The sequence below is a fragment of the Triticum urartu genome, chromosome 2A, assembly GCF_056163025.1.
Source record: "Triticum urartu cultivar PI428250 chromosome 2A, HENAU_Tu73, whole genome shotgun sequence".
Classification (NCBI taxonomy): Eukaryota; Viridiplantae; Streptophyta; class Magnoliopsida; order Poales; family Poaceae; genus Triticum; species Triticum urartu.
This window is the reverse complement of record NC_141874.1, coordinates 406,304,072-406,326,772: the sequence shown is the minus strand read 5'-3', so window position 1 is coordinate 406,326,772 and position 22,701 is coordinate 406,304,072. Positions and strand designations below refer to the sequence as shown.

The following is a 22,701-nucleotide window of genomic DNA, read 5'->3' as shown; positions in this document are numbered from 1 at the left end:
AAAGTTTAATCCAGTATTATTAACTTGAGTTTGGATTCAAGTGATAAAAAATTCAGTTTTAGTGAAGTATTTTTCAAATTTGTATTTTAGTTAAATAAAATTATAATATTTTAAAGTAGGATTACTTTGGTTTATAATACAAATAAAACCTTTCATTACGCTTATGTGGGTGAAGAAATTGTGTTTTGAATCCAATTTGAATATTGGATAATTGAATTATAGAAACAACTGAAGTGAAGTGAATTAATCTAAGTTTCCATGAATTCAATTTGATTAGTGTGAATTAAAAATAGAAACAACTGAACTACTTTCGAAAACTTGAAACAACTGAACTACTTTGATTACAAATTTGAAGAAATGAATTTCTTTTGTGTGAACTAAATTTTTAATCCAATCGAACTAATTTCGAAATTTAATGAACTGATTTGAAATTTTGATGATCTAAAAGTTGAATGTTGGTCAACTAGTTTTGAAATCAATAAAACTAATTTTATGAACTAAATTTTGAATGCAAATTATATAAAATTCAATGAACTGAATTAGATGGTGTTTTTTTAGTGAACTAAACTTTGAGATTATAATGAGTATTGTAGTGAACTGAATGTGAATCTGATGAACTAAAATTATGATTTAATGAACCGAATTCTAACTTGGAGAACTAGACGTTGAATGTTGGAGAAATGAATATGTATTTCGTTCATTATAATTTGACTGTTCATGAACTTTTTTTGGATTCGATTGAACTAATTTTTTTCCATGAACAAATTTAGATGAATTTGAATTCAGTGAACTAAACTTTTAGATTATGATGAGTATTGAAGTGAACTAAATATGAGTCTAGTGAACTAAAATTATGATTTGATGAACTAAATTTGAACTTGGTGAACTAGATTATCGGTGTTGTAGAACCGAATATGGATTTGGTTCATTATAATCTGACTGTTGATGAACAAATTTTGAATTCGATTGAACAACTTTTATTTCCCATGAACTATAATAAAATAAAAAACAACTAACAGGGTTTTCTTTGCAAATTTCATGAACTGAGTTAGATTTGCGTGAACTAAAAACCAGGTGAACATATTTTAATGAACTGAATTAGATGGTGTTCTTAGTGAACTAAACTATAAGATTATGATGAGAATTGTGGTGAACTGAATGTGAATCTAGTGAACTAAAATTATGATTTGATGAACCGAATTTGAACTTGGTGAACTGAATTATCAATGTATAATTTGGTTTTTAAAAAAATCACTAAAATAAAAAACAACTGGCCTGGTTTTTCAATACAGAAATCATGAATTGAATTAGATTTGCGTGAACTAAAAACTTGAATCCAGATGAACTAATTTTGATGAACTGAATTTGAATTCAGTGAACTAAACTTTGAGATTATGATGAGTACTTCAAGTGAACTGAATATGAAACTAGTGAACTAGACTTGTGATTTGATGACCCCAAAATTTGAACTTTGTGAGCTAGATTTGCATGAACTAAAAACTTGAATCCAGGTGATCATATTTTAATGAACTGAATTAGATGGTGTTTTTTAGTGAACTAAACTTTAAGATTATGATGAGAATTGTGGTGAACTGAATGTGAATCTAGTGAACTAAAATTATGATTTGATGAACCGAATTTGAACTTGGTGAACTGAATTATCATTGTATAATTTGGTTTAAAAAAAGTTCACTAAAATAAAAAAAACAACTGGCCTGGTTTTTCAATACAGAAATCATGAAATGAATTAGATTTGCATGAACTAAAACTTGAATCCAGATGAACAAATTTAGATGAACTGAATTTGAATCCAGTGAACTAAACTTTGAGATTATGATGAGTATTGAAGTGAACTAAATATGAGTCTAGTGAACTAAAATTATGATTTGATGAACTAAATTTGAACTTGGTGAACTAGATTTGCGTGAACTAAAAACTTGAATCCAGGTGAACATATTTTAATGAACTAAATTAGATGGTGTTTTTAGTGAACTAAACTTTAAGATTATGATGAGAATTGTGGTGAACTGAATGTGAATCTAGTGAACTAAAATTATGATTTGATGAACCGAATTTGAACTTGGTGAATTGAATTATCAATGTATAATTTGGTTTTTAAAAAAAGTTAACTAAAATAAAAAAAACAACTGGCCTGGTTTTTCAATACAGAAGTCATGAAATGAATTAGATTTGCGTGAACTAAAACTTGAATCCAGATGAACAAATTTAGATGAACTGGATTTGAATTCAGTGAACTAAACTTTGAGATTATGATGAGTATTGAAGTGAACTACATATGAGTCTAGTCAACTAAAATTATGATTTTATGAACTAAATTTTAACTTGGTGAACTAGATTTGCGTGAACTAAAAACTTGAATCCATGTGAACATATTTTAATGAACTGAATTAGATGGTGTTTTTAGTGAACTAAACTTTAAGATTATGATGAGAATTGTGGTGAACTGAATGTGAATCTAGTGAACTAAAATTATGATTTGATGAACCGAATTTGAACTTGGTGAACTGAATTATCAATGTATAATTTGGTTTAAAAAAAGTTCACTAAAATAAAAAACAACTGGCCTGGTTTTTCAATACAGAAATCATGAAATGAATTAGATTTGCGTGAACTAAAACTTGAATCCAGATGAACAAATTTAGATGAACTGAATTTGAATTCAGTGAACTAAACTTTGAGATTATGATGAGTATTGAAGTGAACTAAATATGAGTCTAGTGAACTAAAATTATGATTTGATGAACTAAATTTTAACTTGTTGAACTAGATTTGCGTGAACAAAAACTTGAATCCAAGTGAACATATTTTAATGAACTGAATTAGATGGTGTTTTTTAGTGAACTAAACTTTAAGATTATGATGAGAATTGTGGTGAACTGAATGTGAATCTAGTGAACTAAAATTATGATTTGATGAACCGAATTTGAACTTGGTGAACTGAACTATCAATGTATAAAAAACAAACTGGTCTGGTTTTTCATTGTAGAATTCATGAATTGAATTAGATTTGAAGTAAAAAACAACTAATTTTAATGAACTGATTTTGAATTCGGTGAACTAAACTTTGAGGTAGACATTATTGAAGTGAACTAAAATTCATGAATTGAATTAGATTTGGATTTTGAATGTTGTAGAACCGAATTTGGATTTTGACCTGGTTTTATGTGAACTGAATTATATGTGGATGATATGGAAGCAGAGGAATGATGTGGTCTTCAATGGTGTGACGCCTTCGGTCCCTCGCACCATTCAACTTATACAGGACGAAGATAGACTTTAAGCGAAGGTGAGATTGTTCAAAGGTGATACAGAAGGATTGGAGGTGGAACAAGTAGTCTAGGGTGCAAGTGAATAGTCCATTGTAGGAACTAGGGTGGTGTCGGATTAATTCCGCATGTAAATAAGCTTGTAACTGTGGATTTGGGGCTCTTACCATTTCTCTTCTTTAATGAATGATACGCACGCTCATGCGTATTCGAGAAAAGAAATCTAAAACAAGTACTCCCTGCGTCCCAATAATATAACAGCATTTTTGATACTACACTATGTAGTGTGAAAAACTTACTTATACTATGGGACACAGGTAGTAATCCGGATCGGAGGAGGCATTATGCTCCATTTATATTGCACATAGGTAGATAGATGCCCAACTTACGGCCAATCATGCGAGGCATGGAATTCACATGTTCCAACCAAACAACAACAACAACAACAACAAAATTAAAAGCCTTCTCTTGTATCATCGCAGAGATACTCGGCCAGTTCTTTTGGCGGCTTAAAAAATAACTAGCCTTCTCCCCAACTTTTCCCATAAGCCTCCTCTTTTATTCATTGGGGCTTGTAAACTAGTTATGGGATAACTAATATAAAAGTCTCAACAAATTTAAAGCGCGGCTTATTTTTTAAGCCGGGGAGCGGAAGCTTAAGCCGGCCAAAAAGAACTAGCCCTTATTATAAGCAGAGATTGCAACAAACATACTATAGGTCACGAAGAAACTAATAGTTGCATTTTTAGCAACAAAAAAATGCTCAGTACGCCAACATAGATACTATATAGTTAATGGAAAATATAGTACGCCATCTGGATTCAAAGAAAAAGTACATATCCAAGAGTATAGCAGTAGGTCGAGGCTGACATATGTTTAAACAAGTAGTACTATGTACTAGCATATGATTACAGATGAAACTATTGTAGACAGGAAAATGCATCCTTTTCTCCCGATCAATTACACATTCAAAATGTTTGCAGATGGATGTTCTGGGAAAGTCAATTTCCTATTGGCAAATCTTCTTCCTTCAGCTTGTTCAAAGTGCTTTTGAAGAACTTGAACGCAGATATCATTCTGTACTTCGGAATGTTCGCCTGGGTGTAAAGACTATATAGACAAAATGTGAGAGATAGAATTACAGAATTTGTGAAAACTTTTTAAAGTACTAGATCACTGATTTATTATAGGAAGCTGCACAGATAGTAAACGCTGAAAAAAGCTTGACTAAGTCATATGAGCATCGTGAAACAATTACTGCTGGGACAACACGTGACAACACATAACAAGACCTGAAAAATTGTCGGTAAAAGAAGTATAGATAGAAAACAAACTAACACTTAAAAAAATGAATAAATATCAATTCCAACCATGCAATAAGTCAGGTCATTCCCTGGTAAGCTAAAAAGATAAAGCACATGAAATTTAACGGACTTCATGGTGTTCATTTGGCAGGAAAAAAGAACCAACATATCATGGTCTTCATGGTGTTCACTAGTTTGCTTTGGATTCAGTTTTTCATAAACAGAAAAAATAATAATAAGGCAAAGAGTTTTCAAGATATACCGCACTGAAAGTCTTCATAGCTTTGCCTTCGAAATTTTCGATGTACAAAGGAAGATAGTGGCCTGAGTCATGCCTGCATAAAGAAAAACAAATACGGGAAAAAATGAGAATGAGTATCAAGTGTGATAGCAAACAAGTAGGATGAAAAAATGTAATAACTACAGAAAAGTATGTTGAATAAAGTTGCAAATGAATTTTTTAATAAATATACGAAAACAAAGAAGAAGAAAGGACTTACATTAAACAGTTTGTTGGGTAAGGTCCCACAGGTTCAAGCTTGAAAGAGAATACATTCTTGAATGGCTTTTTACTCAGCTTGCAAAGCATGTTGTAGTTGGAAAGCTGTTTAATATAAATATAAACACAGTTAAAGAGATTCACAAATGGTAGATCAGAAAATAATTTTGTTTGTATTGAAAAAACAAAAGGATATTATGTCTCAATAATTACTTACCAAGTTGTAGACAAGTTCTTGCTGGGTAGTTCCCAGAATGGTGCCACAGGGATCAAAAAAGTGAGATCTCTCAAAGAGAGTTGATGGAAAGTACAACCCAGTGGTTTGACTTTATAGTAGGGAAGTATAACTGTTCAACAAGAAAAAGCAGATTTAGAATAAAAAAACAAGTATAAAAGATCTTGGTTAACACTGGATGCGTTGAAAAAGATTTACCAAGTCTTGCTTCCAAAGGCTTTCTTCTGAATTAATCCTGTCAAATTCTCGTATGCACGAAACTGGATCAAATAACTCAGGTCGAACCAACAATTTATTCTGTGAACAACAAAATGAAAATTAGTAAATATTTCAGATTGAATGAAAGTAAAAAAGAAAAATTGGTCAAAAGAGAACCTAATAGGCAGGTTAGAAGGAAAACTCACATTGAAGTATGAAGTGAAACAATACTTCTTCACGTAAGGCTTTACTTCAGATGACATCTTTGATTCATAGTTAAGAGCTTGAACAAATGAGTTCATCACTTCATCTCCAATCTCACCCCTCGCTTTAAATGAATTTAAGTAATTCTCATAGCTTACAGGAAAACCCTCTATGTCAACAAAAAGAGTGCTGGACAGAATAAACAATCACAACTAATGTTAAAATTGAGAAAAAGGATCTTAAAAAAATATACTTTAACAATTAAAAAAATACATATACAATGCTATGTTGCTCAAAACAAAAAGTTAAACATCCTTTTATAGGGGTATGAACAATGAGCTGTAAACTAAATTAGTTTGGTATCCATATGATTTCTTTTTAGTCTAAAATTGTATGAACTACAAAGTTTTTTATCTGAACTACCTTTGAGGTGATCCATAAATTTGTTCGTATTTCATAATACAATTATGATGAAAAATGTATACAACTAATCTAGTCCATAAAATTGCTTGCAGATTAGAAAATGCCTACAATTATTTTCCTAGGTAGATGTGTAGACTAAAAAAGTTCTCATAATTTAATGAAATAAGAAATGATAAAATAACTAAAGGAATAAGAGATTTACTATTCTTGGAATATAGGCTTCCTCAGATATTTGGAAAAGAAGATATCCACTTCGTGAGAGATTTTGAGTTTCTTTGGTGGTTCGGGGGATTGAACTTTAGCTGCTCTTTTCTTTCTGTTCTTCTTTTCCATTGTGTTAGTTCCTGTACTCGGTCCAGCTTCTACATTATTCATTGTAGAAAAGTCTGCATATCACATATGTAAAAAGTTTGAACATTAAATGTTGCAATGCTCCAGGACTCGTAATACAAGAAAATGGAGAAAACATAAAGGGAAAACAACATAATAGGCAAGAATTAAAACCTTGTTGGACAATAAAATCCATGTTCATTGAAATTCCTACACTTGTATCACAGTGAGAGGCTGGTATGTCTTCATTAGTCACACCAGCAGGAGTGATAGGAGAATCATCCTGAATAATGATTGGAGTACCTTCGAAGTGTTTCACTCTTTCGTTTGGAGAAGCAGAACTAATCAATATAAAACTTCTTTTTGCATCAACTCCAGTAGAAAAATTGTTATCATGTGCTTCAGTTGATAGAAAAATTTCTTCCTCCTGAGAAAGGAAATTGAAATGATGTTGTAAGTTCAATGAAAATTATGATTGGATTTTTTTGAAAAAGTACCTTAGGTAGTGAAGTGGTAGGATGCTCAACAGGGTTGGTGTTCAGAGGTGTACCATTGACTGGAAAAATTGGTGTTTGGTACACCGAATTCAGGACAGAAATGTTCTGGAGAAAAAGGAAGCACACAGAATTCAGCAAAGAACAAAGCAAACGAAAGTAAGCTACATGGAATATTTGTCTCAAAAATAGAAATGTTGCACTTATGTTTACTTGCAAAACAAGTATTATAAGTGCTGCTCATGATAAGTCATAACAAAAAAACGAATGTCACACAGAATACAAGGAATATTCAGGTAAACACTAGAGTTACTGTTAAGCTCTGAAGTAAAGATGAAGAAAAGGAGACAAACATGTAAGCTCTGAAATGCGTTTACAAACCTCAAATTTTGGTCTGATTGGCTCGTTCTTAACTACATCATTGGAGGGAGCCTGCATTATAAAAAAATTACTAACAGGACACTCCTTTCAAGAAAACACTTAGATAGGAACTACAAAAAGGCACAACAAAAAAAATACCTCTGATTTCAAATGTGACTCTGGTTTAAATTTTATATCTGGTTCAACTTTTCGGTGTAACTGGGAACTGCTGAAATGATATCTGGATTTTTTGAATCAATTGACTTGTTTTCAATGAGAGCTTCAGGCATAGAATTACCATTGTTGACCTACAAATGACATTACAAATAAATGTTTATCTATATAAGATAAAAAATGAAACAAAGAATAAAACAAATAGAAATGAATGATTCTACTCATAAGAAATACCTCCACAGAAGGAACTGAATTAAACACACCAGGAGCATCAGGAGCACTGTTAACTGGAACCACATTGGCATATGGTGTGCATGATATGTCTCGGAGCTACAAATTAAAGTTAAACAAATGATGAAAACAAAGTACTAGAACTAAAAAGATAACTCAAGAAACAATATACAGTGTATGATGCTTACTAGTAAAACCCCAAAAAATTTCCTAGACTCATAATTCCTATCAACCAATGCGAGATACTTGAAATCTTCAATTTTAACATGAGATATCCGAGGAAGAGAATAATCCATAGTTGACTGATGATTATGAATGAAATCAAAATCAACAAAATCCAGATAAATGATCTGCCATTTAAAAAATAGATAGGTCAGTAAAGTAAAAAGTAGAGAGATAAAAAAAGTGGAAGTGAAGATTGAACTTACTCCCCAAATAGGAAGACATCCACCAATATATGAAGGCTTGTTCATTTCCTCAACACTTGGTCTGTTCATAATCATTTCAAAATGACGCTCTGACTCCTCACGCAAGAAATCCAGTGCCAATTGCCCAAAGTCAAGTGAAGGTATAGCAGAAACATCTCTTAGAGAGTATAAGAACTTCATGTTACCAAAACAGTATGAGGCAGGGCACAGAATAGATGATAGGAAATAAAATGCAAAGCTCCTGATAAATCCATCTTCTATCTTGTCACTAAGCATCACCTCCTCTATTTTGTTGATTGGCATTTTGTTCTGATAATCCACATATTTGTTCCTTAACTCTGTAACCTCTGCCTTCACTTGGGGATCATCGCTACTGAATACAAAAGGCTCGGTGCCACCAGGAAAATCAAAGATTTTGTTGACCATATCTTTAGTAATCTTGATAGTTTTATTCTTGTGCTTGAAACATGGCTCTTTACTTCCAAACATATGCCGATCTATCCATTCAAGCAAATTCATTGGTATTTTAAGTTTCACTGGCATATGAAGGAGAGGTTCCAATTTGTACTTTCTCACATGGCCTAACTGAATATCACTAAACTTCTTCACAGTTTTGTTCCAACGCTTGAAAGAAAGTCTGGTAATGTATGTTGGCTTGCATAATTTCCTAGGGAACACTCGGGCTACCAAAAAAATATATAAACAGCTGATAAGACGATGGAAAACTAGAGAATTAACCAATAAACATGGAATATGAAAAAAATCATATAGCCCAATAAACTATCACACGAATTAGATCTCCGTGAAGCTACATGCGGGAGGCATTGCTATTTGGATGGACAAGCAATTAGTTAGCAGGAATAAATCAAATCAAAGAACACAAAAAATAGGAGATTAGAATTAGATAGTGCACGTGTGGTGTACTTAGTAGCTTTGAAAAGCAAAATCTGTAGGAATTTATGTGTGTTTCAAACATTATACTATAGTTTTATTTTTATCAATACCTCATTGTGGAAATTATGTTTGATTGGAATTGATCAAGGGTTTGCATTTCATTCGTTGTACTTGAGGAATTAAACTCAAGGTGCTGGTCACGATTATACTGGAACACTTCATGTTATTATACATGTTGGGATATTTCGCGGGAACAGTATAAACTGGGGAAGCTGGGCTATGCGTAGGATAAGCTCTACGTATTGAGAAGCCTACATGTTTGAACATGTATTGATACAGTTTAAACTTGGCGTATGACTCACACTTACGTGGAAAGGGATAAGAAGGAATTTGACTTGGAAACTAGTTGGTTATGATCGTGGTTGGACCAAACAGCACAAACTTAACATTCAAACATCACAAACTAACAACTTAATAGACAAAAACTAACAAGTGAATATACAAAAACATCTGGTAAGACCAAAAGCTGACATAAGAATAATTTTTCCAGCAATTTGATCTAGTTTTGTACTATAGCAAATGTGAAAGCTACAAACAGAAAAGAGAAGAACTACCATACCACCTGAGTCATTCCAGAGATCTCGTGGAGGGTATTTAGTTGGTTCGTCCCCTTATGGTTCTTGAACTTGGTCAACCCCACCTCCTTCGTGTGCTGCAAATACAGATTTAACAAAACTATTAACAAATGAGCACTACTTATGAATATATGACATTGCAGATAATTAAAAAACCACAACATACTAAAGGGATTGGACAAAGAAAACATATAAATACTAAGAGCAAATTTTCTTCAAATTCAATAACCTAGTTGAAAAACAAATATATTTGTGTTAAAGCTCATCTACATGTGCCATAACTATAGCACATTCTAATTCCTAGGTCACTGATTCTATATATAAAGATTTGAGCGGGCATTTTCTGTTATCTTTTTCTATGTTCTTTTTCCTATATAAGGCACTATAGTACCACTACAGAAATTGAAATTGAAAATTGCTTCTTCTAGAAATTAGCTGATCATTCTCTCGTAAGCTAACATGTTGGAACTTGACAACTTTACATGCACCATGCACTAACTACAAAAATGGTATATATAGTACTATAAAAACATTATATTATTATACAAGAACCCTTTCTGGAACAATGAAACATCAAAACTTGACTAAACAAAATCATGCGAAGTACAGCACCTAGGCATTCACAAAAGCGATATGTGTCCAGTTAAATTAGGCATAGCTTATTAGTATTAGATGAAGACATAGCTATGGACATTACCAAATACCTCGTGGTATGGACTATATGACATATTACTGGACAAGTGTCAACAAAAAGAACGAATGAAAATATAGAGACTGTCGCATACAGATGTGCAAAAACTATGATTAGAACCAGACATAAGTGTGAACTAACAAATAGAAACGTGCTAAGGAGAATTTGTCAACAAACCATGACAAACTAAATGTCTCAAGTTGAAGTTCACTAACTAAGACAAAAATGCACTATACCCTCGAAATTATTACAATACACTCCACAATCTACTATTGAGTTATACTCCAATACATGAAGAACCATTCTCCAATCCCACAAGATTAATACTCAGAGCCAACATCTTCCTAATAATCACAAAACCCCTAGTAAATTTCAACTATGTTATGCATGCTGATGGGCACAAAACAGACAGAACAACAAAAGGGGAGATGAATTCAGATGCAACAAGACAATAAATCATACAGCAGATTCAGTTAGACAGATGGCAGAGGGACACGGGCCAACACAGGGAGATGCCATCCGTCACATGAGATGGATTTGCACGCATGAACATGATACATTTATAGACATGCAAACAGAAGATCTAAAATAAGGGGCGAAATTTTCTACCCCAAACCCTAGATACCAGAGACACCATCCATCATTGCACACGGCCAGATCCACGCTTAAACAAACAACAACACAAAAGAACGAGCACCACGAAAAACACAAACCCTAACCGAAGACCTGAGGGGGATTAGGGTTAGAAGAAGAACGAACCAGATGAATCCATCACGCGACGGAGGAAGAAGAACACAGAAGAAGCAGTCGGATTAGGGTTCATCGATGCGCTCCCTCGTCGATCCGCCTGATTCGCCTGAGATTCGCCTGAGATTCGAACTCAGGCTTCGGGGAAGCAGAGAAGTCGTTGGGGGAGAAGCAGAGGAGGAAACAGAGGACGCCACGGGAAAACAAAAGAAATAGGGGGCGGGGGAAAGACTTAGATGACCACGGGATGGGGGCGAATCCGATTCTAAACGGGCCGGCCTGCCTAGCACCGCTGCAGGCACCGGTTTGCAAAATGAACTAATTCCGGCGCATGTGGCGCTAAATAGGATATGCCCGAAACGACGACTTCACGTTTTTTAGGAAAAGCCACGTAGGGGACTGTTACAGGCCCGTAAGGGAGGCTTCTAAAGGCCTATTAGGCCGCAGCAATGCTACATCCACGTAATGGTCTACGTAAGGTTTCGAATCGATTTGACGTGGGGCTATTTGATTGGATTAAAGAAGAGGATTAGGCCCACCCCACCTGAAAATCAGGGGGGCATGTATAGATTAGACGGAAGTTTACGTAGCAGCTACATAGGTCTTCGTAGGTGTAGCATTTTTGATTAGGCCGAATGTTACTTGAGAAGTCAAAAAAAAGTGACTAGAGTAGCGGGCCGAGAAGGTTAGCGCTCATCAGGAAGCCTGAACTCAAGATTTGGGTGCAATTAAGAGCAGATCGGACGGCCTACAAAGCCTAAGAGTGATGATCCAACGGCTAAAAATGGTAATGGTCTGAGAGGGCAGGAAAAGTGCTCAATTATAATGTATCTAAATCTCCTCCGAGCAAGGTGCCAACAAGCATTGCAGCCAGTTTATTCTAGTATATCGAAAGGCGTTTCCAGAGGAAAGGTGCCAAATCTCTATTAATTCCTAACATAAAGCCTAAGACTTTATGCATTCTACCACTACATGAAATTAATTCTCAGTACCATTACCACATATTGAGCAAACTTCACTAATTTCCAATGTTATTGTCTTCTTGTTTTTCTTAGTTGCTATTGAGCCAATTTCAACCTTCCAAGTGAAGGGCTTAACCCTTAGTGGCGCCATGGATTTCCAGATAACATCTCATATGCTTATGTCATTTGCTTGGTTCGATGAGCTCGATGTTGGGGAGTTATCTCTCTCTTTTAGCTGAATGGTGAGCCTATATTTTTAGAGAACAACCTAGATTGTTCATACTGCCAAGCAATGCAGTCATCCATTGATTTAGAGGGGATACGAATGTGACAAATGTCTTCGGTGTCATGTATCATAGCCAATTTGTTTGCACTTAACCATCAAATGAGCTTAATATATTGTGTTCATGGTGATCAATTTTTGGGATTAGAGTTATTTCAACCACAATTTCATTGTCCGAGCCAGGCTCTAGGTTATGGTGTCAAGGCACTCTCTAATTCACCACGAGACATGATTGTATCTTTAGTTGGTATAAAAATGATTACAATCAACACAACAATGATTAAAAAATTATCTGTTTGTCAAGTGCGAAAAACCGAACATGACATAAAATTTACCGAAAAGCTATTGTGCTGACATTCTCTAGGAGTGTTTTTTCTAAGGAACGCTAGCTCTCTAGTACGTCCAACTCTCGTGTGTGAATCTCAAAGCGACACACATGGCAATTCATGTTCGGTCATATGCACGCTCCCGAGGGAACGACACAAATGTTTGCTCTCATACACCATCCAGAGGGAATGACCCCATGTATAGCAATGGCACCATATGATGTAGTATGCCAATTACTTAGAAGCATGTATGACAGCTCCTCTATGTAGCATGGCAAATTCTTGAACATGTGAGTGAATTTTTCCCTTTTAGCTTGCAATTCTCTATGTTGCATCATGGAAAATCACCGAACACATGGCAATTTACTCTGGTGCAACATGAAAATTCCTGACATTTTTTGCTAGCATGGTTATTCTTTCTTTCATGGCATATATATCTGTTATAGCATGGCAATTTCTGAGCGTTCGCTGACTGTGATTTTTTGTGGAAACACTCTCTCATGATGCGTTCGCTCAAACGAGCCTCCTATATGGAATGTTCGTTTGCTCAAACGAGCCTCCTGTAGGGAATGTTTGTTCGCTTGGGTGGCCTTCTTGAGGGGAGGCCGGCTCGTTATTGTCGTCCAAAATTTAAAACGCTCCCAATCCTTGAATTCCATGAGAGCTATAGATTTGAAGTATGGTAAAATTTGAAAAACCATGGTATTATAAATCTAGAAGAAAAATGTGAGAAAGATACAAATTTCATGCCATCTCGCATAACTTGTTTCTCTGAAAATAATTTCAAGAAACCCCTTCTTTAGAACATTTTCATTTGAGGAAATACAATTTTTTCAGAATGATCTCAAGAAATACTTTGAAAAATGACGAGTTGGGCTTTGGTTGTGAGCTTATGCTAACGAGAGGAGTAACCTGAATCACACGGAGAACAACATAGAAACTTTTTTTGAGGGGTCGAAGAACAACTTTTTTTTGAGAATCCGGTGGAAGAACAACTTAGATGGCCCCCTTCACTTCTTAATGGGCTTATAATAGGCTAGAGTTCACAAGCTCCATCCAGTGCCTCAAAGTCCAGCAGACTTTTTCATTTTTATTTTGCGGGTTCAAAGTCCGGGAGCCACTAGTTAACGAGTGCTTCTTCGGGAGCCTCGCAACGACCAGCGCCACTTGGCGCGCTCTTAGCAATTCGCCACGTGTCGCGCTCTGGGTTCTCCCTCCAGATTTTTTTTATTTTTCCGCACGCATTTTCGGCCATTTAAATGGGTTTTCGGGTTTTTTCAATGTTTTAGTTTTTCACCGGTCTTCCTTAGCTTTTCGAAAAAAAATCGAAATTTTTTTCCACAAAAAAGCGTTTTTTTTCTTTTGAGAGAGTCACGGTTTTGCTTCTGCGAGAGGCACGGTTTTGCTTCGCAAGAGTCATGGCCGTGCTTCTCGGAAACGGAGAAAAAACATGTTTTTTGTTTTTTTTTCCTTCGCGAGAGTCACGGTTTTGCTTCCGCAAGAGGTACGGTTGTGCTTTCGCGAGAGTCACGGCCGTGCCTCTCGGAAACGAAAAAAAACGTTTTCTGTTTTTTTTCCTTTCGCGAGAGTCACGGTTTTGCTTTCGCGTGAGGCACGGGTGTGCTTTCGCGAGAGTCACGGTCATGCCTCTCGAAAACGGAAAAAAACATGTTTTCTGTTTTTTTCCTTTCGCGAGAGTCACGGTTTTGCTTTTGCGAGAGACACGGGCGTGCTTTTGCGAGAGTCACGGCCGTGCCTTCTCGAAAACGAAAAAAATGTATTTTCTTTTTTCTTTTTTCCTTTCGCGAGAGTCACGATTTTGCTTCCGCGAGAGGCACTGTTGTGATTTTGTGAGAGGCACGGGCGTGCCTCTTTCGAAAAGGGAAAAAACCCGTGCACCCGATTTGATTTTTTGTCCAGTTTTTTGGCTGGTTTTTTCGTGAAAAAAAGTTCGTCAAAACCTATCAACATGGATCTAGTTTTGAAGATCTCGACGCGAGGAATCCAACGATAAAAGTGGTTTGAGATTTGGACGCACGGTTTGAAAGATAAAATGTTTTGAATAAACAAATCTACGAAAAAAGGAAAAACTCTTAGGTTGCGACAAATGAGACGCTGCATATACGTCATTTGTCGCAACCTAGGGAGTTGGACTGATTTTTGCAACGAATACTCCTCAATTAATGATTTCGCCTATGTCCAGCATACTACTCGCCTCTCTTCGATATTGGGCTGAAAGACAATAGCAGAAGTAAACGTTCACATCATCCTTTGCCTCTTCTAAAAAGAAAATCGTTTGCCAGTTCAAAAAAAGAAAAGGAAAAAGTGATCCTTTGCAAGCTTACATTCATATCAGCTTCAACAAACTAAAGACATGTTCAATCATGCTATCTTATTAGTGTCACATAGGGCAGATGATGAGGTGGAGGAAAGATAAACCAAAGAAAATGCTTTGTTTTCTCTTATTTAAAAGATGATCTCTTACCAACAAATCTCTTACCACATTTTGCGGAACTAGAGATAAAATTAAGAGACTACCCATTGTACATCTTTTTTTTGCCAAACTATAGGTTACGTGGCACAATTAAGATAAGAATGTCCTATCAACCATTGTACATGCCCTAATTTTTTATCAGTTCAAAAGAAAAGGAAAAAAAGGAAAAACTAATCCTTAGGCACCACCAACTTTGACCCAGAAAAGAGGAACATCGCTAGCGCATCTACGCAGCATAGTTGACTGCCCGTGCGTTGCCACGGCTCCTTATGCTTTTCATCATCTCATATAGTGTAGACATAAGGCATGTCAAAGATCACACATATATATGAAATATAGACATGTAATATTCCAAAAACAATAAATTTGATTTCGCTTCAAATGTACTTATAGAATAATATAGTTGGACATGGCATACGCATAGGACATGTATCTATCTGATTATCTTGTACTCCCTATGATTCATAATAAGTGTCGTGCTTTTAGTTCAAACCTTCTTATAGATCGGAGGGAGTATTAACTAAGATCTACTTGAAGCGCTCAGAACGGAGGGAGTACATTTTCTTGATGAAACATAATCAACGCTGCATTTTCATTGATATGAGGATAGAGAAAACCAAGTACAACTGGTTACAGGAAAAGGAGAACAGCAAAACACCAGCTATAGCGGCATGGCAACAACGCCAAATAAAAGGATTATGCATTAGAGATAAAGAGCGCTAGCCCCTCTGTTAGGGTTGATGGCTGACTGGTTTTGCATTTTTCCTGAAATAAGTACGAAGAAGTATGAGCTAAATATGGTAGACTGATTGTTTTGGCATTTTTTTACAGTAGCATGTCAAACTTGGATAGATGAATATCCTTCATCTTTTAAGGGTGAAACATAAGTTTGGAACTTTTCAAGTTGCCAGTGCTCCACAAGAACATCCATGATAGTATGAGCACTCTGGGTCAGCTCAATGCATACAAACAAGCATAACCATGGTTGTGAAAATACCAACTGCTCATTTTTATGCTTTTTAACCAAGCTATCAGATAGACTATAGACTTAAATGGATAACAATTAATAATTTTAAACAACATATATTTTGTTTTCTTTGCCCCTTGTTTTATGCATAATCCTTACAAACAAAACCACAACATCAGAACTTCATTTACATTCAATCTTTGCAGACAATATCAGCCAATTGTAAAGACCAAAGGAACACCATTATGATATCAGGACTGTTCAAGTCAGGCTCGGAGAACATTTTATAAGTGCACCAAGTAAAGAACAACATCGGCGGGACTCCATTGGCACCATAGGACAGTCCAACACGCGCATACTGCGTTGCTACACAAAACTATAGGGAAGCACAATATTTTCCATCTTTATATATTCTGTTGTCCAGTTCAGCATAAATAGGAAAAAAACATGACAACAGAATATATAAAGATGGAAATGAATACCTTGCTAGCAAAATAATATTATTAAGTGCCTAAGCAAACTGATGCTTATTTTCAATTCCTATTTAATTATTTTCAAACACAAAAAAGTTCTAAAACTGAATCAAAATTCCACGTTTAATACTGCAAGACTTGATCCAGATCAAATCACGTACCATAAAAAGATTACAGTTACCCAACTTTCCTAGACTCTGGAGTGATGGGCCCTTCTCTTCTCCGTAAATTTTCATACCGTATGTATGTGTCCAATTTGGCTACAAAGAATAATTTACTTCGAATTAATTTGCATTAATGTACATTGAATAGAAACAATAGGAAATAGGTGAAGATGGCGAAAAATAAAATTCTGATATTGTGCATTAAGAGATCATCAACAATATAAAGGAAAAAATGGTCATTTAAATATCATCCAACCTCAGTATGATACCAGATTCCCGTAGCAGTTTGCGGTTATATCATCAACGGTGACTATTGGAAGCATCTTACAAATGTAGGGAAGTTCTTGAAACAATTTCTGGCTTTGTATGTGGTTTTACATATTAAGAAAATTGATTTTTTTTTTCTGGCAACATAATCTCTTCCTCTTCTTAAGACCATGTTATAGAATACGAGCACACAAGACAACAATACAAGCAAAGTAGTAGAATGGTAATATCAAGTCAGGCCATTCCAAGAGTAAGGGCAATGCAAAGGCACAAAACGATGTTATGTAGTTTCAATAATGACCAATCTACCAAGCACATACTTAACCAATCTAGATCCACAGATAATCATACTCGAATGAAAAAAAATGTCATGTGAAAGGTGATACCATTTGATCTTACCACATGCTCTTTTGGCTCCAATGTTGGTATGGTACTGGCCTTGGAAAGCATTGTAGCTAATTGGGTGTATGATTCACATATGAACATATCAGCTGACTGTTCCACAACAATTGTTAAGATTACAAGATCAGTTACAAATTTTCAGCAAGACCTATATCCACATAGCTGCTTGAGAAAATACATACATTTTCCCCAATATTAGATAGGTGTCTTGTATACTGTGACAGGTAATGGTCAACTGCTTTTGAGCCTTTAGACTGTGATTCATAAAATAAAGAAAAATAGTTAGTGCTACCATATCAGGCAATAAAGATTTCACATAGGCTGCAACTTCAATTGTTTGAGAAACTGATAATCCTAGGATAGTTTTGGGAGTCTATGAAGGTTGGTGCAGATAATCCCAATCTACACAATGGGTAATGCCAGTAAAAGATAGATCGATTGGACTCACATAAGCTGGCACATAATTTACTATGATTAATCACTCTTGATGAGAGTCATAAACACATATTGTTGGCTAGTAGCTAGTACTGTAGTAGCAAACCAATCATATACGTAGGTATATAACGGAATGGAAAAAAGAAATATAACCGAGCAAGACCGGATATGTAGGACCCAGATCTAGTTTTGATGTCAATTATGTTGTGGCCGCTGCCACCTTGAAGCAATGATCTTTCTTGAAATTCTTTGAGTTCTGCATATGAAATAAGATTTAGAATTCTGACAGGGTTTATATAATTAGGGGCAAGCCAGGCAAAGGATAATTTTTACTTGAGAAAGTGACAAGAATTAATGAGACAATTTTGATAGTGCATTAACATGAGGTAGATATATGTAGATAACAGATTGGAAAAGATAAGCTATGAAACAGTCCACAATAGACATGTTTCTGAAACCATGAAACAGTAGCAATCACAAAAGCAACAATTAAATACTTTAATGCTGAACTCAATGTAAATTCTCATCAACCGTAGACATCTGAATACCTTGCATCACTTTATTTGTTTGCAATGTAGAAAGTTTGAGCAGTTAAACACTTCCAACTTTATATGACAAAGTTTATGTTTCTCCTATGGCCGTCCACATTTTCTCAAATGAAGATGCATTCAGCAATAATTTGCAATAAATTTGATATCCAGATAACAAAGATATGTCAATTTTTTTTTCACAAAACAAATATTTCTTGCTTTCTCAATTGTAACTACATTTACACATGTAGCAGAAAAAGTGGGAGAAATACTGAAGTTACTACAGTACAAGGATATTAGTGGTAGCACCGGCGGAACCTTTATTTCCGGCAAACACGCTCGATCAGATGACAGGTGCAATAAGTAACTGAAAGGAAGAGTTCTCTTTGATGTTGGGCCGTGACTTGGGTCATGCCCTTGCCTGATAGCTGCACATACGACACACACACACGATGTACCGGACCAGTCATCACGAAGGTACGAACAGGAACAGCAGAACACAAACCACGAGCTCAGGCACATGCCACGCACGAACCCCGGCGGGCTAGCGGCTAGCAGCAGGCAGCAGGAGTGCTGGTACCGGATGCCAAACTGGACGGTGGAGGCGCATGCCCTGGCGCTAGAGGCCAGCAGCGAGGAAGTCGCACGTGTTGTAGTATCGGCTGCCCTACCTCGAAAAAATTTGGTCCTCCGCCACCGATGAGCGGTAGCATGCTGACTAAACAGCTCATGAAATTCTAGTCCATTTTACCGGCGTCTAAAACAATAGTACTTGCCTATATCTTTTTTTTCTTGTTTATAACTATAGGAATTGTGAATGTATAGTCTTTACCTTGGCTTTAATTATCCTGCGGCCATCAAACCCACTGCATATGTCTCAGTTGAACAACAATACACTACAGAAGAGTACTCTTGTATTTTCTACTTAATCTAAAAACCATTCGATCTTCACTAAAACTGCTTTCTGAACAACATTAATAATGTCATAACAAAAGTTATGAGGGTGAACGAACCATGCTGTGCTAGTGTGCTTACCATGGCAAAGAAGATATCACGATAAGGCAAGCAAGATCTGAATTAGAAAGAACCCATCGCGTACTGAAAATTCGTGAGTGTGAGAGCACACCTGCTACGCGCACAGGTAATGAAGACAGCGGCAATGGAGAAAATTGAGATCGACGCACCTGTGACGGCGTTCTCTGCGGAGCCGATATTCCAGTCGTTGGACCTCGACGCGACCTTGTACGCCACCTGCTCTTCCAAACGAGCCCTTGCCATGGCCGCCGCCACCTGCGATGAGTACGACGGGCCGCGGAAGCTAGCATGGTCGACTCGAGGACGATGACGACGGCAGGAAGAAGTGGGCGAGATGGATCTACCTACCCTTTCCTATGGTCGCCATGGGAGATGAAAGAGGAGTCCGGCGTTGCCAAAAAAATTTGGGAGAGAGATGGGATCGAGAGGGGGCTGGGGGAGATAGGGGTGTGGGACGTGCGCGAGTGGGTCGGCTGTTGGATGAATCTCGCACGTGGGCTGAGCTGCCTTTTTTTGGTGTGGTGCGATCATGGCCATCGCGCGCGCGACGGGAGAGTTTTTCGGTCGATGGGTTTTTTCCCCTAGATTTTTTTCACGTGAGGATCGTGCGAGGGGGAAGATGGTTGTCGTAGGTGGGAAGAAGGAGGTGGAACCATCACGACCTTCGATCCTTCTTTAATAGTAGAGATAGTCGTTGTCGGTAGCTGAAACCGGCAGGAATGCACCACGGGCCACCTCCACATGGTTGTTGGAGACAAGTTGCCATTCATTTTGTGCGCTGAGAATACGTTTTCTTCTTGACCAAACGTGCGCGCGTTAGTGCACTCGATCGATGTTCAGTGCGAGGTGTGCGCGGAGAGAATAGAGATCCACCCCCTCCTGCGAGTAACTAGTAGCCGTGAAATGCTCGTCCATTGCAAAAGCCATTCACACCCATTCACCGCACTGTAGCAAAAGTTTCAGCTAAAATCGTTACTGTTTGGATTTGGATACATCTCAACCTATCAGGGATTTTCGTCGCCAAATGTAGTGCAATCTGTATGTCTGTTTTCCCTTCTATACGAATAAATTCTACTCCATGGTCTACATTGAAATTCAGAGAGGGAAATGAATCATCTGAGAAGGCAATGCCTATATGTACTGTAGCATGTGAAGTTTCATCATCCTCAAAGCAAAAGAGAGAAAGAGTAGGTGGACATGGGGGAAAACCATACCCGGGCAGGAGCGGCAGTGGAGTAGGGGAGACGCAAAGGCGAGATGTACGAGAGCTTGCTTAACTGTAACCACGCATGGCCACATGGGCTACCTCGACCATCACATGCGCGCACAACGGCACAAATACAATATACGTACATCATTCAACAAATCATCAACCAGAGCACCCGGGGAGTTCTTGTTCAATTCACACTTGTAATCTTTCACACCTCGGCTACAACCATCGACCAGACACCATTCGGAATCAAATCGACAAAACAAAGAAAAGGGAAAATGGAACAATCAAGCGCACAAGAACCAATGTTTAAGCTTAACCGAGGAGGAGGGGGGGGGGGGGGGGGGGGGGAATAAATTAACAGAGAAGAGGAAATCTGACAAGATCTGAGCCAAACTGGACTTAACGGAGAACGGAATCGCTAGCCAGATCAACTGATCAGAGCATCCTGAGTAGCATGGCGGCGGCGCCCACGGCGGCGGCGAGGGGGGCGGCGTTGCGGGCGGCGAGGGGGGAGGCGGCGGATTTGGAGGATGACTTGGCGGCCGGCGAGGAGGAGGAGGAGGACGAGCCGGAGTCGGGGGAGGAAGAGGCGGGGCCCTTCTTGGCGGTGACGGCGAGCTTCATGCCGGAGTAGCAGTAGCCGTAGCTGCAGATGAAGAAGTAGTCCTTGGCCTCCTTGAGCTGGAATGCGTAGCTGGTCCCCTTGCTGTGGCTGCTGATGGCGCTCTCCTTGTCGCAGTTGTCGTAGCCGACCTCGTCCACCTGCACCACGTCCGACCGCCCGTTCTGGTACTCGAACACTGCCACCAACCAACCAACCAAGCTCAGTTAGCTTCTTCCCCCATCAATGGTGCGTACGTGGCTGAAGCAGATCGGGAGGGAGGAGAAATGTGAAGTGTGGGCTTACGGAGCCAGTCGCCCGTGTAGAAGGGGCGGTGCTTCTTCACCCAGGAGGTGTAGTCCACCTTGGGGTTCCACCCCTTCTCGTCGCCCACCGTGTAGTTGGTCGCCACCGCCGCCGACGGCAGCGACGCCAGCACCACCGCCGCCAAGACGGCCATCACCGGCAGCAGCATCTTCCCTCCTCTCCCTGCCCGGTGGCACACCTCCCGATCTGGATTGGCTGCCATGGCAAGCTCCAGGCGCTTCTTGTCTTGGGATGTGGGATAGGAGTGTGCTGGACTTCGCTCCTAGTAGTCTATATTACGGGTGGGGAGTGAGCGAGGGAGTGAGGTTGTTGGTGGCTCAAGGTGAAGATGAAGAAGGGGACCGTCGTCGGTCGGCGTCTTGTCTGTCACGGTGCTGTACTGTACCACTGTCTGAAGGATTGCTTGCACAGTTGCACTGAGATTCATCTGCCTGGCCTGTAAGATCTGGCGGTAATTTTTCTTGCTATACAAAGTACAGCAGAGCCATGCATCCATTATGATTCTCCAGAGCTTGCATAACTGCACATAAATCTACCTGGGCAGCACTGATCTAATGTACATTAATCAACTAACTCATGTGAATTCAGCTCCCGACTCTGCAGTGTTATTTGCTAAAGAATGCACTTCATTTTACAACGAAAATCCTGATTCGTGTCGCTGCTAGATTGCTAAATGTTTAAATCTGGTATAGCATTTCATTTCTTTGCAGGGTGATTGCTGTTTGGTCTAATCATTGTGTGCTTTATGGCAGGGGGGGTCTCAGGACTTGTATGATGCATGGTTTATGGGATCTTTGTATGGGTGGGGTGCATCATCTATCATTGTTCATTTTAGGTTTATTGTCGGTACAAAGAAAACCTTCTTTCTTTGTATCATAGTTTATCATTGGGCATTTTTTATTTGATAAGCAAAGACTTTCAAGTTCCCTTTGTAGTGAAGCAAAGAGCTTTTATAAGCTAACTACTGGTGGTTGTGGAATAAATTATTCCTCCTTCCAATTCAGAATGCAACGCCTAATTGCAACTTTTTCAGAAAAAAAACCCTGCTAGTTGCAACTCACGGAGAGGGAAACACCAATGACACATGA

The 22,701-nt window shown here is 37.9% G+C and overlaps 1 protein-coding gene across 2 annotated transcripts; it reads right to left on the bottom strand.

Moving 5' to 3' along the window:
* Positions 1 to 15,754: 15,754 nt before the first annotated feature.
* On the bottom strand, positions 15,755 to 21,924 carry LOC125537478 (mavicyanin). 2 transcript variants are annotated; one of them, XM_048700795.2, is made up of 5 exons: positions 19,622 to 20,099; positions 17,655 to 17,726; positions 17,470 to 17,565; positions 16,801 to 16,899; positions 15,755 to 15,964 (listed from the first exon to the last, which is right to left on the bottom strand). In XM_048700795.2, exons 1-5 carry the CDS (start codon positions 19,760 to 19,762, stop codon positions 15,896 to 15,898), a joined length of 477 nt encoding a protein of 158 aa, XP_048556752.2. In that variant the 5' UTR covers positions 19,763 to 20,099; the 3' UTR covers positions 15,755 to 15,895. The 2 variants fall into 2 exon arrangements, with proteins under 2 accessions (XP_048556752.2, XP_087400137.1); XM_087544011.1 differs by lacking the exon at positions 15,755 to 15,964 and adding an exon at positions 21,593 to 21,924 and having other exon boundaries at positions 16,800 to 16,899; positions 17,655 to 21,485.
* Between the last annotated feature and the right edge of the window lie 777 nt (positions 21,925 to 22,701).